The sequence below is a fragment of the Vombatus ursinus genome, unplaced genomic scaffold (assembly GCF_900497805.2).
Source record: "Vombatus ursinus unplaced genomic scaffold, bare-nosed wombat genome assembly UNPS02014811.1, whole genome shotgun sequence".
Classification (NCBI taxonomy): domain Eukaryota; kingdom Metazoa; phylum Chordata; class Mammalia; order Diprotodontia; family Vombatidae; genus Vombatus; species Vombatus ursinus.
This window is the reverse complement of record NW_020954589.1, coordinates 10,836,317-10,854,215: the sequence shown is the minus strand read 5'-3', so window position 1 is coordinate 10,854,215 and position 17,899 is coordinate 10,836,317. Positions and strand designations below refer to the sequence as shown.

The 17,899-nt window shown below is 42.3% G+C and overlaps 1 protein-coding gene across 4 annotated transcripts in view; it reads left to right on the top strand.

The window, feature by feature from the left end:
• SPDEF (SAM pointed domain containing ETS transcription factor) overlaps positions 1 to 17,899 on the top strand; it is a 53,410-nt gene that overhangs the window by 16,904 nt on the left and 18,607 nt on the right. For all 4 annotated transcript variants that reach the window (XM_027876542.1, XM_027876541.1, XM_027876539.1 and 1 more), the window contains exon 2: positions 13,510 to 13,956. In XM_027876542.1, coding sequence (XP_027732343.1) covers positions 13,536 to 13,956 — 421 coding nt within the window. In that variant the 5' untranslated portion in view covers positions 13,510 to 13,535. The remainder of the gene's footprint in view (positions 1 to 13,509; positions 13,957 to 17,899) is intronic.

Sequence of the window (17,899 nt, the reverse complement as noted above, 5' to 3'; positions counted from 1 at the left end):
GTATGCATGCATACACATATACATATATCACTACGTGTACAGACATGTGAACTGTACATGGACATGTGTGTCTGTGTACATGTGCACATGAGTAGAGCATAAATATGGGTGTGTGTTCATACATGTATATGTGTTGTTTCCTTTTATAGAATGTGAGCTCCATGAAGGCAAGGGCAGTCTTACTTTTGTCTTTGTAGTCCTAGTACAGTGCCTTATGTATAGTAAGCAATTAATAAATGCTTATTGATTGACTGATTGATTGTCTATGTGGGAGACTGGAAATGACGAGAGTGGACCATCGAGATGGTCAGTAGAAGTGATGGGTCACAAAGAATCAAAGCCTTGCCTTTTCTGCATTTTTTACAGCTTTTACAAAGGGATATTTATTTCAAAGGTATAGTAAGAACATACACTCATACCCCTATACACACACCCCAACATCTGGGTGAGGCAATGGTCTCCCCTACTCCATTTAGTTTTCTGGGAGGGAATAAGTTCAAAACTTTCCTACATAGCCTTGGTCCTCCCAAGTTCATATCCAGATGCAGCATGACTGCCATATACGCCCAGCTACTGCTGGGTTGTGTTCCAAGCCCTAAGGTTACTCCTTGTTCCTTGGCACATTGATACTGTGAGGCTTCAGAGCTCAGACTCAGAGCACCCTCCTGACCTTTTGGATTGAAAAGGCTGGGAAGCTCCACTCCTTTCACCAAGAACATGAAAAGACAAAGATAAAGACCCTTTCACTACCCCACAGGCCTCTCTCCTTACAGTGTGGTCAGAGTAAAAAAGTCCCTGAGATCCCTCAAGAGTGAATGAGAGAAAAGAGCCCAGGATCCCATATAGACTCACAGAATATCAGCCCAGAAAGGCACCTAAGAGATTGTTTAGCTCAATCCTCTCATTGTATATGTGGGGGAACTGAGGCCTGGAGAGGGAAAGTGACTTTCTCCAGGACAGATTGAGGGAAAACAATATCATTCTGTTATTACAAATCTCTTGGCACCCCACAGAAGGTGTGGACAAAGCAAGATTGTAATGATAGCTTATATTTTAGTAACATTTAAAAAAATCCTCACAACAACTCTGTGAGGTAGCTGGTAGAAGTGTTATTTATCCTATTTTACGGGAAAATAGGATATCCAGTGAGGCTGAGTGACTTGCCCACGGTGCTGCAGCTAATAAGTGTTGGTCTAGACCCCAAGTCCAATACTTGTTCCACTATACTATATTATGCTATGCCATGCTAGACTATATTACATTATATCATGTTATTGTGTTATAGTACATTACATCACATCATATCATATCATATTAACTTAATGGGGTGGCTCAGTGGGACAGTTGATAGAGAGCTGAGCCTGAAGTCAGGATAAACCTGAGTTCAAATACAACCTCAGACACTTGCTAGCTGTGTGATCCTAGGCAAATTGCATACTTTCACATAGTTGGTAGGGTTGTTGTGAGGATAAAATAGGATAGTATTTGTAAAGTGCTTAGCATAGTGCCTGGCACATAGTAGATGCTATATAAATGTTAGCTATTATTATTCTTATTAATGGCATCCTCTAACTCCTCTTATTTCCCATCTCTATCCCCTATCACCCTCCTCTGATTTTCCCATTTCCTTTCATATTCCCATTCTCTATAGCCTTCCATCTTCTAGGCATTAGGGACGTGGAGTTGTTCTCTGAGCTAAACTTTCTTTTCAGCAGGACTGTAAAGAACTAGGGAGACATGTAGAGGTGGAGAAAAAGCCAAGGAGAAGAGGGTTGGACAGTGCCAGGTGATGGAGGAGAGCTAGATAGGGAAAATTACCTCTTTACTCCCATGAAGGACCTGGACCAACTCTTCCTCCTTCTCTTCTCAAAAATATCTTTCTTTTATCAGGAATAGGAGGTATGACCTGATGTTAGCATAAGAGAGTGATACAAGGGAGATGACAAATGGGAATATCTCAGTCCCATGGGAAATAAATTGGACCTGAAAAATTGCTAGGTCAGTTAGATGGAATCACACTAAGGCCAAAGAGGTATGAAAAGAAATTGATGGAAGTCATTCCTCAATTGATAAATGGTCAAAGGTTATGAACAGGCAGTTTTCAGACAAAGAAATCAAAGCTATCTATAATCATAAGGAAAAAAGATTCTCTAAATCATTATTGATTAGAGAAATGCAAATTAAAACAACTCTGAGGTACTACCTCACACCTATCAGATTGGCTAATATAACAAAAAAAGAAAATGTTGAATGTTGGAGGGGATGTGGGAATATTGGGACATAATGCACTGTTGGTGGAGTTGTGAACTTATCCAACCATTTGGGACAGCAATTTGGGACTATACCTAAAGGGATTATAAAACTATGTATACCTTTAGATCCGGCAATACCTCTGTTGGGTCTGTATCCCAAAGACATACAGAAAAGGGGAAAGGATCTATTTGTACAAAAAATATTTATAGCAGCTCTTTTTGTAATGGCAAAGAATTGGAAATTGAAGGGAGGCCCATCAATTAGGGCTAAACAAACCACGGTATATGATTGTAATAGAATATTATTGTGCTAAAAGAAATGACAAGCAGGATGATTTCAGAAAAACCTGGAAAGACTTACATGAACTGATGCACAGTGAAGTGAACAGAACCTGGAGAATGTTGTACACAGTAACAGCAATATTGTACAATGAAGAATTGTGAATGACTTGGCTATTCTCAGCAATACAATGATCCAAGACTATCCCAAATGACTAATGATAAAGTATACTATCTACCTCCAGAGAAAGAACTGATATTGCTTGAATACAGACTGAAGCATGCTATTTTTCACTTTTTTCTGTCATTTTTTTCCTTTTATTTGTGTCTTCTTATACAAAATTACTAATATGAAATGTTTTACATAATTGCACATGTATAACCTATATCTGTTTGCTTACTGTCTCAGGTAGGAGGGAGGGGAGAGAGTAAGGGACAGAATTTGGAACTCAAAACTTGAAACAAAAATTAAAAAAAAGAAAAGAAATTTATGAGGATGAGAGACAGAGACTGTGAGGATAGAGAGAGGAAAGGAGGGAGAAAGAGAGAGAAGGACAAGACGAAATGAGAGAAAGGATGCAGAGAAAGAGAAGACGGGGAAGAATGGGGGAGATGAGAAGGGAATGAGAAGGGAAATAGTGAGAGAGATAAAGACAGGAGAGACAGAACCAGAAAGAGAAGGAAGAGAGGAGAGGAGGAGGAGGAGGAAGAAAAGGAGGAGGAGGAAAAAGCAAGAGAGAGAAGAAGAAGAAGAAGAAGAAGAAGAAGAAGAAGAAGAAGAAGAAGAAGGAGAAAAGAGAGAGGAAGGAGAGGAGTGGAGGAAGAAAGAAAAAGAGGGAAGAGATAGAAGAGATAGACAGGGATAGAAAGAGAGGAGGGGGAGGGATGGGAAAGAAGGGGAATGAAAAGGAAAGTAGTGAGAGAGATAGAGAGAATCAGAAAGAAGAGAAAGAGGGAGAGGAGGAGAGAGAAGAGGGAGAGAGAAGGAAGAGTGAAAAAGAGAGAGAAGAGAGACAGAGAGAAAGAGAAGAGGAGGGATGGGGGAGAAGGGAAATGAGAAGAAAAGTAGTGAAAGAGATAAAGAGAGAGAATCAGAAAGAAAAGAAAGGGAGAGGAGGAGAGGGGAGAGAAGAGTATAGAAAAACAGAAGAGAGGAGATGACAGGAAGAAGAGAGAAAACAGGCGGGATAGAATTAGGTGATAGGAACAAAACCCTGAGAAGCCTGAAAAAGCATTTAGCCCTAACAAGAACCCAGATTCATCTAGGGCCTAAATATCCCACTGATCTTGGGTCCCAACCCTGTAGCTCTCTCCAAGGTTCTGGCTTGCTGACCAGGAAACTGAGCCCCAAGCCAGGCTACTCACTCACCCCAAGAGTACATAAGCTTCCAGCTTTTGCCAAACCCTAAGCCTTTGCCTATCCCTAGCTAAGCCTTTTTTTTCTTTTTTCTTTTTTTTTTGGTAAGGCAATTGGGGTTAAGTGACTTGCCCAAGGTCACACAGCTAGTATGTGTCAAGTGTTTGGTCTGAGGCCAGATTTGAACTCAGGTCCTCCTGACTTCAGGGCCGGTGCTCTATCCACTGTGCCACCTAGCTGCCCCCCTAGTTGAGTCTTAAACTGTAGAAGGAGAGATAAACTACTAAGAGTAAAGAGTTTTCTGAAGGAAGAGCCTCAAGAAAGTGTCCTAACTTAGAATCTCATTATCTCAGAGTTGGCAGACACTTCAGAGGTCAACTGGTCCATTTCTAAGCAAGAGTCATCTCTGTAATATCTCTGAGAAGTGGTCATCCAGATTTTAATCCCAGTGGTCATGGACCCCTTTGGCAGTCTGTTGAAGCTTCTGTATCCCTTCTCAGAATTCTATTTTTAAATGCATAAAATAAAATACCTTGGATTACAAAGGAAACCAATTCTATTGAAATACAGTTATCAAACTATTTTTTTAAGTTCTGGTTAAGAACCTCTGCTCTAATTGAAGGCATTTGGTGATGTGGAATTCATTAGCTTTTATAGCAACCCTTTCCACTTAGGGACAGTTCTGATTGTTAGGAATTTTTGCCTCATTATAAGATGTAATCTGTCTCCTTACCTTTGACCTCCTGTTGAAAAAAAAGGTGGATTTGGAGATTCACAAAGCAAGGTTTGTTGTGACCAAACACCTAATTTTGATCTGTGCCCTATTTCCTCCATCCACTGCTCCTTGATGGGCTGGACTTGGGGAGAGACTGGCAAGATATATGGATAGGGCTCTGGTGCTAGGTACAGACTCATCTTGGCTCTGCCATTAGCTTGATCTGTGACCTTGGACAAGTCATCTCCCTCCTCTGGGTTTCTGTCTCCCCATCTGTAAAATGAGAAAGTTGTACCAGAGTAAAGGTTCTTAACCTTTTGGTGTCACAGACCTCCCCTTTGGAAGTCTAGTGAAACCTATGGACCCCTTGTCAGAATAATGTTTTTCAATGCATAAAGTAAAAAATGTAGCATTACAAAGGAAACTAGTGATATACTTATGGCTATATATACATATGTAAATTAAATATAATATTTAAATATCTGCTTCTATAGCTTAAAACTATACTGAGACTTTTGGGACACCCTGTACAGTTATTCAAAAACAAAATAAGTTCACAGACCCTAGGAATTAAGAACATCTGGACAACATGATCACTAAGGTATCTTCCACTCTAATGCCATGTAATAATAATGACATTAATATGTAGTAATAAATATATTAATAATGATCATAATATGATCATAGTGCTATGATTATATGACACCATCTTCAGAATAAATTTTGGGGTGGGGTTGACCATGGCCTTGGGATTAGCACTAGGACTGAGGTTAAGTCTTAACCCCTATGTTCCATACTCTGAAGTCCCATCTTATCTCTAGGATATAAATCTGGAATGGAGTGATATGGAATGGAGTGATAGGATAGAAAGCCATGAGCCTTTTGAATTCAAGGCCTCAACAATACCCTCAACAACATCATCAACAATACCCAGCCTCTGGGTTTGGAGCCCTAGTTAAGCTTCATGGTGATTTTAATCTCACTATGGCTGAATTTACAGGAGAATTGAAGGAAACACTGACTGAGAAGATGACTATGGTAGATGGAAATGGGGGGGCAGGGGGAGACAGAGGGAAATGAGAGAAAGGGGCTGGAGGGCACTGGGGAGACAAAATTGCTCTGGAGGAGGCAGCTTCATCAGGGAAAGGATGGGAAAAAGGAGACCTGGTCTAATTTTGGTTCTTTCAGCCCTTTCCTTTCCTCTGTAGGTAGGGTTAGGGCTGGGGGAGGGACGGAACCATTGGAGCTATTTAATCCTCTCTGTCCCCTGCTTCACCACTCTGCCCCTGACTGTCTCTGGCCTCTGGCCACACCAGCTGTTACCAGAATCCCTTTGTCCAGAAGTGGAATGGGGGTGGCAAAGAGAAGCTGATCTCTCCATGTCTGTAGCTTAATCCAGAGAAAATCAACTAAAGTTTTGCAAAAGAAGGAGATATCACCCAGGGAGACAAGAGCTGTACCCAGTACCCAGCCCTTTGGTCCTAACAGAAGCTGACTGACCAGAACCTAGCTTCAGGGTGCCTTCCCTTGCAGGGCATCAAGGAGAGTAGGGAGTGGGTGATCACAGATTGCAGAGCGCAGACAACAGCTAGAAATCATCATATAATATCATGTCATGGAAAGAAATCTGAATTTTGAATCAGGAAACCTGGGATCAAATCTCAGCTTTGCTACTTACTACCCACAGAAACTTGGAGAATTCATTTTACCCCTCTGAGCCTCAGTTTCCTCATTTGTAAAATGAAGGGTTTGAGGCAAGTAGGTGGCATAGTGCATAGAGTGCTGCAGTCAAGATGACCTGATTCAAATCCTACCTCTATCTATGTGACTATCTGTGTGACCATGGCCAAATCATTTAGCCTCATTGTGCCTCAGTTTCCTCATCTTTAAAGTGGGGATAGTAATTAATGGTGCTTAATTAACAGGGTTGTTGTGAAGATCAAATGAGATTTTATATGTGTGTATGTGTGTGTACACACACACACACACACACACACACACACACACATACATGCATATCTTTACAAACCTTACAGCACTATGTAAACATTAACTATTATTATTAATCTCTAAGTACTAACATTTTATGTTAAATGATACTCAGTACTTATTAATTGTCTGCTCTATTCCCTGCATCAGGCAGGGCCTAGAGTGGGGAAGCAAGCATATGATATATTCGCCTTTAAGCAGTTTACAATTGGACTGAGGAATCAACACTTCAAAACTCACACACAAAATAATTAGATGATTAATAACAATGAGCAATTATTAACTACTCAAATAGTTAACATTTATTTAGTGCTTTAAGGTTTACAAAGCACTTTACAAATACATCTCAGCAATCCTTGTAAGGTAGGTGCTATATTTATAGATGAGGAAACTGAGGCAGAGGTTAAGAGACTTACCCAGGGTTTAGATAGCAAATAAGTGTTTGAGATTGGACTTGCATTCAGGTCTTCTTGATTCTAAGCCCAATACTCTCTCCACTGTACCACCTAGCTGCTCTATAGATGATATCAGTCGATAGTAATGCATGCCTGGATATATAATCAAGAGCTGAATCTCGCATTAGTCTCTAAGTGTTGTAATCTTAGATAACAGAGAGAACATAACGGGGAGCTTGGGTGCTCAGGGAAATCTTCATGGAGGAGGTGGGACAGGAACTAGAATCACTCAATCAGCAAGCATTTATTACAATAATAATAGCTAATATTTATATGGTGTTAGGCACTGAACTAAGCACTTTACAATTACTATTTCATTTGATCCTCACGATAACTCTGGGAGGTATATACTACTATTATCCCCATTTTACAGATGTTGAGAGGATCCCAAGCAGATTTGACTGGTGGTGTGGAGCAAGAGAGAAAGGACCAACATAAGTAAGAGAGGAAATGGGTACAATGTGTAGGAGCAATAGGGAGCTAGTCTGATTAAACTGTGTTGGGGAAATGTGGTGAGATAAGGTTTGAAGGGCAAGTTAGTTTATTGCAAAGAAGGGCCTTGAATGCCAGGCTGAGGAGTCTGGATTTGGTGTGATAGGCCATGGAGAGTCATTGAAGGTTTTTGAGTAGAGGAGTGACAGTCAAGCAGGGTTATAGGAAGATCAGCATTGCAGTGTTGTTCTGAGGGCATTGGAGAAGGAAGCAATTCAAGGCAAACTTCTTTTAGGGATTTCTGTAAGGCCAAAGTTCTATTGACCTCCAAGGGGACTACAGATAGATTTCAGGGTGATCTGTAAACTTAGATGAGAAAAAAATCACATCTTTATTTTCACTAACTGAAATTTAACATTTCCTTCAATTACTGAAAAACACTTTTTCTTATAAGGGGTCCATAGGCTTTACCACACTATCAAATGGGTCCATGACCCCCCAAAAGTTAAGAATCTCTATTGTAGAATCTTACCAAAGGAGTATGAACAGAAGTATGATCATAGGATCACAAGAGTTAGAGCTGAATGGGACCTCGACATCTTCTGGTGTTACTCCCTCATTTAGGAGGGAACCGAAGCCCAGAAAAGTTAAGTGAGTTGCCCAAAATTGACTAGAGATAGGATTTGAACCTAAATTCTCCAGTTCCAAATACTGGTCTCTTTCTACCATATCACAATGTCAACTCAGAGACTCCTAATCTGCTAAATCAAAGCAGAAACTCTAGAGCAAGATAAGAGCAAATGGATCCATGGAGATACGCAAAGGCATGTGCGCCTGTCCTCCAGTGCTGCCCATCTTCCTTGGCTAGTGAGCTTAGTGGGGATGCCCAACTATGCTGCCTGGGCAATGCAAGCCCTGACTCCCTATTCTAAGGTGCTTCCCACTACTCTCTGTGCAGTGTTCCCCACCACTCTCCACCTTCTGTACAACCTTCAGACAATTGGGCCTTTTATGCAGCCTTAAGGTTATTGATTAACTTCTCTTTCACTTGGAAAAAATGATTGGAAAGGAAATCTTGGAACTAGGATTAGGTCAAAGCTTTTTGGTCCTTTAATGGTCAGGGGAGCTTATGAAAGAAGACTGGGTTATAGGTTTGTGGGCGTGGGAAAAGGGGGTGTCTTTTTCTGCTCCCTATTTCCCAAAGTAGGCAAACTGCCACTCCCCAACCTATCCATCTTCCTGTCGCCCTAACCCAAAAGCCCAGCAGCCATCCCTGTTTCCTACGCATGATTGATGCCAAGAACATAGCCACAGCACAAGGGGGAGTGAATTCTCCTGCTTCTTGGAAAAATCCTGCTCTTCTTGGCAAGAAGCCCAGCAGGACTGGCAGTATGCGCCCTAACGTGGCAGAGATGGGGGGTGGGGGTGGGGAGAAGGATATGGCCGGATTGGAATACAAGGAAGAAAATGGTGGAGAATGGGAAATAGATTTGAGTGACATGGACCTCTAGGGGCTCCCCCATCTTTGTTCATGGGGCACCGACTTGGGGTAGGGGGAAGGGTGTGGGTCTAAAAGGCGGGAAACAGAGGGACAAGGAGAGCCAGGCTGTTGGTGCAGCCTGTCCTAAATACCTAGGTAAATAACCTCATCCCACAGCACACACGTGTGTTTGCACAGAAGGACCTGAACTCACTCCAGACCTTCCCTCTGTCTCCCCCCCACACCTGTCACACCCCACCCAATTCTGACCTTTCAGACCTTGTCACTTCAAGTAACCCAAGGAAGGGAGTGACAGCCAAGGGAAACCTCTTTTTTTCCCCCCCTCTCCTTGTCATTACTGACGATCTCTAGGAAGCTAGATTCAACTTCCAAGCTATATCTTTATTCTTCTGGTTCTGCCCGTGGGACTGAGGACCTGGGCCGGGGTCTTCTTATGCCAAAGGAGGATTTGGGGTTTAGGATTTGAGGTTTAAGGAAGGCCTCCCTTGTCCCTAGACATCTCCTTTACTGACCTTGATGCCTGAAGGTTGATGATAAGGAATGCACAGAATCATAGAATGCAGAATATTGGAAAAGACCCTTAGCTATCATGGAGCCCAATCCTCCTTGCTTTCCTGATTCACTCCTTTGAGTTAAACATTGTTCTCTTTTTGTGCCCTCTTTGAACACATTTGGAGGAATGGGAGATTGAGTTCTTAATATTTTCATGTCAATGAACATATCAAAGGATCATAGGTAGTATCATGTATTTAGAATAATAATGAACCTTACAGATCATTGAATCCAACCCCACCCGTTATTTCACATAGGAGGAAATTGAGGCCTAGAGAGATGGTTATTTGCCCAGCTTCAGTAGGAGTAAGACCAGGGCCTTCCTTACTCTAGGTCCAGTGTTCTACCCACTATGCCATGTTGGTTATCCCCTAAGGAGATAATCAACTGCCCTCCTAAGAAGATGGTTAGTTGAAGACCTTTAATCTGGGATAAGATTGAAGAGAGAACAGATAACTAGGAAGATCAAGAATAAACTTACCTTATTTTACAAGAGATGATAGAAATTGTAGATGTCACAGTGGATAGTGTTGGACTTGGTGAGTCAGGAAGACCTGAGTTTAAATCCTGCCTCTGGTACTTACTAACTGATCTTATTCAAATCACTTAACATCTCAGCCTCAGTTTCCTCATCTATAAAATGGAGATAATAGCATCTGCCTTACAGTGTTGTTGTAAGGATTAAATGAAGTAATATATGCAATGAGCTTTGGAAATCATAGGTTGTTATTATCAGATGAGGGTTTTGAGAGGTCTGAGAAGGAACAATGAGGAGTCCAGAAAGCTCTTTATTGGATTGTTATTTTATTTCTGGAGTTCTGGAGTTCTGATTTGGAATCAAAATCAATCCTTCAAGTATTTATTAAGCTCCTACTATGTACCAGCACTATATGAAGACACAAAGAGAAAGAAGAAACAGTTCCTACCATCAAGGAGCTTACATAAAGGTTTTTAATCTCAGTTCTGCCATTACCTTTATAATCTTGTAGAAATCTCTTCACCTCCCTGACCTCAGTTTCCTCTGCTGTAAAAATAAAAGGGTTGGACTAAATTATCTCTAATATCTCAGGTGATCAATCTCTAAGGTCCTTTCTGGGTCTAAATCCTATGTTCTTCCTATGCCTCTGAAATCCCACCATAAATATGTCTATCCTAAGAAAAAAAAGGAGTAGAGTCCAGTTTACCAAGCCAACCAGCATACAGCAGCTGTCCAGACTCTCACAGGCCAAGTCTCTCCTTTGACAAAGCATTCACAATTTTAAAAAATTAAATGTTTTATTAAAAACTTATGTAGTGATTGCATATACATAACCCATATCAAATTGCTTATCATCTTAGGGAGGGAAGAGGTGAGAAAGAGGGAGAAAATTTGGAACTCAAAATTTTTTTAAAATTAATGTTAAAAATTGTCTTTATATATAATTGGGAAAAATAAAATTATATATGTGTATGTATATACACATATACCTATACCTATACCTATATGTATATTATGTATGTGTATATATGTGTACACACATATATATATAAATATATATCACTTATGCAGCCTTACCCTTAAACTAGGCAAGTTTGGCTGGGGCAGGAGTGGGATTATTTAATTTAATTTAATTTATTTAATTTAATATTAAACATCAGCACAACTAACTAAATTGCTTGGTAGCTTTTGCTTGGTAAACTGAAAAAAAAACGAATAAATGACTAAAACAACAAAGCTTTTAACATTTAAACTGGCTTCTGTGCATGAAGTGGCTAATGACTTTGGAGCCATAACAAGATTCTTTGTCCATTCATTCTCAGTCACCTGTTCTCTCCTACAAATCACAGGATCTTAGAGAGACCTCAGGCACTATTCAAGCCAACCTCTCATTTTACAGATAAGAAAACTGAGGCCCAGGAAAATTAAATTTGCCCAAGGCGAATATTTCATAGTGAAATTTTCAGTGTGAGCATCTATGCCTCAGAAATGGGCAAATGCTACAAACCAGAGCTTGATTTATTGTTTTATTGATTGTCTAGACTTGAGAAAGTGATAGAGAAAATGTTAATAATGCAGATTAATCTTAAAAGTGTGTATCTTGGATACCTTCCCCCTCTCCACAGAAAACCAATTGTTAAATATTTACCAGCACATCCCTACACATGGTACAATTAGAGGGTAATTGGATCTGTTCTCTGCCTGGTCTCTAAGGACAGAATAAGAGGAAACAGTCTGTCTCACAGGAAGGATTGAAGTTAGACTTCTGAAGGCACTTCCTCATCTGTGTATGTACATGTGTGGAGGTGGAGTGGGGTGTAGTAGGATTGTCCTAGAAAAGGACCAATGACTTCAGAAAGGTGATGTCTTGACTTGCAAGTGAGTTGGATTTAAGTGAGGCAGAGGTGGGCAAAGTCATCAGCCACACTTTTTCCTCAGGGTCATCGGAATCCAGTGGCAAGGCATAGGTCAGGAAGACTGTTGATAGCCCAGGATGCAGTGGGAGATCTTGGCCTTTTTAAGCTAAGGCCTTTCCCAGATCTCATTTTGTCTGAGGCAACATCCATTCAACGATTCAAGGCTAGGTAAGAATCAAGGTTAAAAGATGGTCTGCTTTGCCTTCACAGAAGAATCTTGATCAGGGAGGAGAAGACTCTCAGAGTTTCTGGTCAGAACAGAAACAATTGGTATTTACACTCCGGTACTAGGATAAATTATTCAGGAAAGAGGTAGAAAACTTTTTTTTTTTAAGAAATAGGTCTGGAGACTGAGGAATAGTTAGGCCCCCTTACCCTAGGGGCCTAGCCCAGAAGCAGAAGGCTGCACAGTAATATTTCTTTTTTTTGTTGTTTTGGGGTTTTTTTAGGCAATTGGGGTTAAGTGACTTGCCCAGGGTCACACAGCTAGTAAGTGTCAAGTGTTTGGTCTAGAGGTCAGATTTGAACTCAAGTCCTCCTGACTTCAGGGCTGGTGCTCTATCCACTGTGCCGTCTAGCTGCCCCCTACAGTAATATTTCTTGATGGTGTTTCCTGATTGAATGAGCAGCAGAGGAATAAGGCCAGAGGAGATAGGAGACTATAGGGCCATGGATTTGAAACTGGAAGGTACCTTAGAGGTCATCTAGTCCAACCCCTTCATTCTACAGATGACAGAGAGTGACTTACCCAAGGTCACCCAGGTAGTAAGGGACAGAACTGGAATTCAAATCCACACCTTCTAGCTCCTGATTGATGGGGACCTGGGTCTTAGAGGTAACACGGTTCTGTAGAGGGTAAGAGTGAGGATCTAACCATGAGGAGTCAGGAGAGCTGACTCTACCCTCACCTAGGCAATTTACTTAATTTTTCTGAGCCTCAGTTTCCTCAGCTCTCAAATGGGGATAATTATTGTCATACTTCTTGCATCACATGGCTATGTGAGGATCAGACAAAATCATGTGTGTAAACTGCTTCACTTAAATAATTATATCAAGCATTAATTAATTATAAAATTAATAATTATTAATTAATATGTTAATTGATTAACTTATATTAAGTAATATGGAAATGTCAACTCTCATTATCATTACTGTTGTTGTTGTTGTTGTTGGAGTGTTTCTCCCTCCTAGGGACTCATGAGGTCAAATCTATACACAACTTCCCCTTCTCTCATCAGTGTCCTCTGGTGAAGGTGAAGTTCTTTCCCCTCTGCTCCTTGATCTAAATACCACAGCCCCAACATGGGAGACACTGGCCAGAATACATTGCCTTCGTTCGCCCTCTCTCTCCCTAGCCGTGGTGCATTTCCCTTTTCGAATGGATTGTCTGTGTTTTCCACAGCACGTCCGGGTCCTCTCACTGCCCAATGACCCTGAAGCCACTGAGCTCCCTCCCCTGCCTTCCCTGAGCCAGGCAGGGTACCTGCCCAGCCCCTTATCCCCCTAACAGGCTTAGCATCCCCTGCTGAGCGAGCGGGACTTTGGAGATGAAGCTGAAATCCTTACTCTCCTATCCTCCACAGACACCTCGGTCAACCTGAGTGGAGCCATGGGCAGTGCCAGCCCCGGCCTGAGTGCCCCACCACCAAGCCGCCTCCTCTTGCCTGATACAGGGCTACGGAACAGCCTGGAAAAGGGGTCAGGGGCCGAGAGGAGAGTCTGGAGCCCCAGCCCCCCTGCTACACCTGAGCAGGGTTTATCGGCCTTCTATCTCTCCTACTTTGATATGCTGTACTCTGAAGAGGGAACCTGGGGGGGAAAGGGTCCAGTCGAGGAGGACCAGGAGGAGGCCCCCAAGGAGCCAGAGCAGTGCCCCATCATCGACAGCCAGGCCCAGGGGGCGGGTCTAGACTACTCCCCAGGCAACCTGACCCTGGAGGAGCACTCGTTGGAGCAAGTACAATCCATGGTGGTCGGGGAGGTGCTGAAAGACATCGAGACTGCCTGCAAGCTTCTCAACATCACCGCAGGTCGGGGGCTGGGATGAATGGGCCTTGGGGTGGCTGGGTGCTGGATTTCGGGTCAGGAGGGAAACCATCAGTCTCTCAAGCCAGAATGAGCCTTAGAGTGCTAGAAATATGAGGGAAGGAGGGGGATTTCTTACCAGGCTTTGCCCATGCCCTACCTCCCCCCCACCCCATACACACATACTCCTTGATGCGGTACCCAGGAAGGAAACCTTATTCTCTGTCAAGTGGTGCTCTTAAAAAAAAAAATCTGAGTCTCATATACACCCTGCCCATAAACTCTCCTTTATATCAAGTCAAAGTCAGAGGTAAAAGGAACCTTAGAGCATACAATGTGGAATATCTGAGTTTAGAACATGGAATCCGGGGAAGGGTCTTTAGAACTTAGAATATCAGACCATGGATTATCAGAGCTGGAAGGGACCTTAGAACTGGGATGTTAAGACACAGAACATAGAATATCAGAGCTGAAGATACCTTAAAGTATTGAATGTTGTTAGGATAAAGAACAGAATGTCTGAGCTGGAAGGGACCTTACAATATTGAATGTTAAGACAAAGAATATAGAATGTCAGAACTGCAAAGGACTTTTAGGGACTGTCTAGTCAAATCAAACCCTCTTACTTTTTTTTTTTTTTTTGAGAAAGGAACTGAGATCCCGAATGGGAGATAGCTGATGACCTCCTTTGAAGCCCTTCCCCAAGCTGCCCCTTTTGTGACATCTTCTCCCATTCCAGAAAACTCTTGGTGCCTTTCTGATGTTCTCCAAGAGAAAATGCTGAGAAACTTGAAGAAACCACCCCCAGGCAAGAATTGAGTCTATTCCTTCCAAGGAACCCCAGACACAATCCTATCCGGGCTTCTTTTTCCACTCCTTCCTAATGCAGGCCACACCCCAGAGTTTCTAGACCAAGACACTGGGCTAGTTAGTTCCAGAAGCTGTGCTGATCTCTATGGTTAGGTTAAGGAGATCTGCGGATAAGATTCCTGAGCTCTGTAACTTGGCAATTCTGCACTATCTAAGCAGTGTGGAGTGGTTGAAAGAGCAGTGGGAATGGGGTCAGAAAACCTGGCTTCAGGCTCCCACTCTGCTGGGCCTCTTTGTGCTTTCTTCCCCCATTAAAACAGGGAGAAGAGTACTTGCCTTGCCTTGCTTCATGGCGGGGTGGGAAGGAAGGCTGGACTGAGGTGTAATACCAAGTCACAAGATCAGTGTTTGAATCCCCGCTGTTCTGTGTTCGTGCGGCATCTTTGGCAGCTCACTGCCTCTCTCTCTTGGTTCTGGGTTCCTCTTTTTGCAAAATGAGGGTTTGGACTGGCAGAACTCTAAGATTCCTCCCAGCTCCAGACACTAAGAAAATGCTCAAACCTTAACACAGTTATATAAATGGGAGTTGTGAAATGTATCAGGCTGACAAGTTGGCATCTCCAGAGGTTGGTGTGTCTGTTTGGAGAAGGGAACATTGGAATACGTGTTTTCTGCGTGTTGACGTGAGTCTGGGTATCTCTGTGAACCTGCTTCTCCATTTCTGTCTCAATCATTTTATGCAATACCCCTGGGCTAGGTACTGGAGAACTGAAGACACATTTGTTAAAGCGTGAGCCAGATGAGAGAGGAAATGAGCCAAACGTGCTCCCAGCTGGGGGCTCTCATTCCAATTAACCTTTACTTATGGACACCCCCAAAATATAGGGATGCAGCCACTCCATGATCTCCCCTTACTGCTGCTACTATCCCTTGCCTTACCTGGGCATTTTCCCCCTTAGCACAGAGTGATACCATGGTTGTATTTTTTTCAAAATGCTCTTTCTTAGCCCTTAACGGATAGGAATGAAAACAAAACTCTTTGCAGAGCACAGGAACAAAGACTGGGATTAAGCCTAAAATCACCCTATTTAATCATTAATAAGAGCAAAAGCTCTGGGCTCAATAGCCTTGCCTTTCTTATCCTGTTATTATTATTCCTAACGTACTTACTGTTGTTATCATCAATAACAATTGTTCAGTTGTTTCTGATTTCTTTATGTTGTCTGACTATGACCCCATTTGGGGTTTTCTTGGCAAAGATATTGGAGTCGTTCACCATTTCCTTCTCCAGCTCATTTTATAGATGAGGAAACTGAGGCAAGCAGGGTGAAGTGACTTGCCCAGGGTCACACAGCTAATAAGTATTTGAGGCCAGATTTGAACTTCCTGGCTCCAGGCCTGGTGCTCTATCCACTGTACCACCTAGCTGCCCCTCTGTAACAATAACTCACAATTATCTATTGTTCTAAGGTTTACAGACTGATTTATGTACTGTGTGCCTGTGTAGTAGGTAGTGTAAATCTTATCATTCTCATTTTACAGATAAAGAAACTGAGGCTCAAAGAGTAAAGTGTTCTGTCCATGGCCACACAGCTAGTAAGCTTCAAAATCTAGACTTAAACTTTGAAGTCTTTGGGCTCCAAATCCACTGTTCTTCTCACCAAGTTGCTCTGAAGGAAACACTTTGAAAATCCTAGAAGGCTAGAGTAATGCAAGTTATCATTCGTAGTATTTGTAGTATGATATTTGTATAGTGTAGTTTATATATAATATATATAGTATAATACAGTATAGTATTTATAGTACAATTAGCATTATACCTGGCAATCAGTCCTCCTATCCTCCCAACCAATCATCTTTTCCCTGTCTTTATCTCCTTCTAAGCCTTGAATTACCCTCCCCCACATCTTCCAGGCCTAATAGCCCTGGAAGAAATCCCACACCATGTGGACTGGGTCCACTACAAATTTATGTCATCTGATCTCCACTGGGCTCTCACTGCTGCATGGCAATCCTTTTATTCTTCCCTAGTAGAGTCTCTCTCATGTTGCCCAGAGTGGCTATGCCAAAGCTTCAATCATTTTGCTATGATCATCCTCTGCCCACCCCTCCTACCCTGTTCTATACCTCAGAACCCCTTGTCACCCTCTAGTTTTTTGTCCTCTTCTTTGCTCAACCTCTGATGAAGAGGTGACCTCTCCCACCAAGATCAACTCCTATTCTTACCCCTTTGACCTCTTCCCCCCCCCATCTCCTCTAGCAAGCTGCCACCTCAATTATCTTTGCTCAATTTAAAATTTTCCATTTCTCCCTATCTATTGGCTCCTTCCCTGCTGCTCATCAACATGCCCAGGTCTTCCTCATCCTTTAAAAAACCTTCCCTTGAGCCTCCCATCCCCTCAAGCTGTTGTCCAATGTATTTCCTTCCTTTCCTACTTCTCCGCCTATTCTAAACTAGCTTCTAACCTCATCATCACTCAATGCAAATACTCTCTTTGTGGTTAAGAGACTCTAATGGTCTCTTAATTGCTTGCTAGAATTAATTACTAACAGATTTCTCTCAGCCCTCATCCTTCTTGAATTTTCTAAAGCTTCTGACTTGGCCAAACAGCCCCCTCCTCCTCCTACATACTGTCTCCTTTCTGGGTTTCTGTGGCAATGCTCTCTCCTAATTCTCTTCTTACCTGGCTTCTGCTTCTCAGAATCCTTTGCTAGATCATCACCCAAATCCTGCCGTGATTTCCCTCAAAGTTCTTCCCGAACCTTCTCTCTATATATCTACACCCTCTTTCTTATTATTATTATTTTTTTTTTTTGGTTAGGCAGTTGGGGTTAAGTGACTTGCCCAGAGTCACACAGCTAGTTGAGTGTATGTGTCTGAGGCTGGATTTGTACACCCTCTCTCTTGCCAACCTCATTAGCTCCTATGGATTCAATTATCATCTCTATGGAAATCATTCCCAGCTCTATGTATTCGGTCCTTGTCTCTCTCCTGAGCTTCAGGCTTGCATCACCAACCACCTGCTTCTTTTCATATCCCCAGTGGTTAGCACAGTGCCTGACATATAGTAGGTACTTCATAAATGCTTACTGACTGACCTGTTGGATAACTCCAACAGCATGTCCCATGAGGCGTCT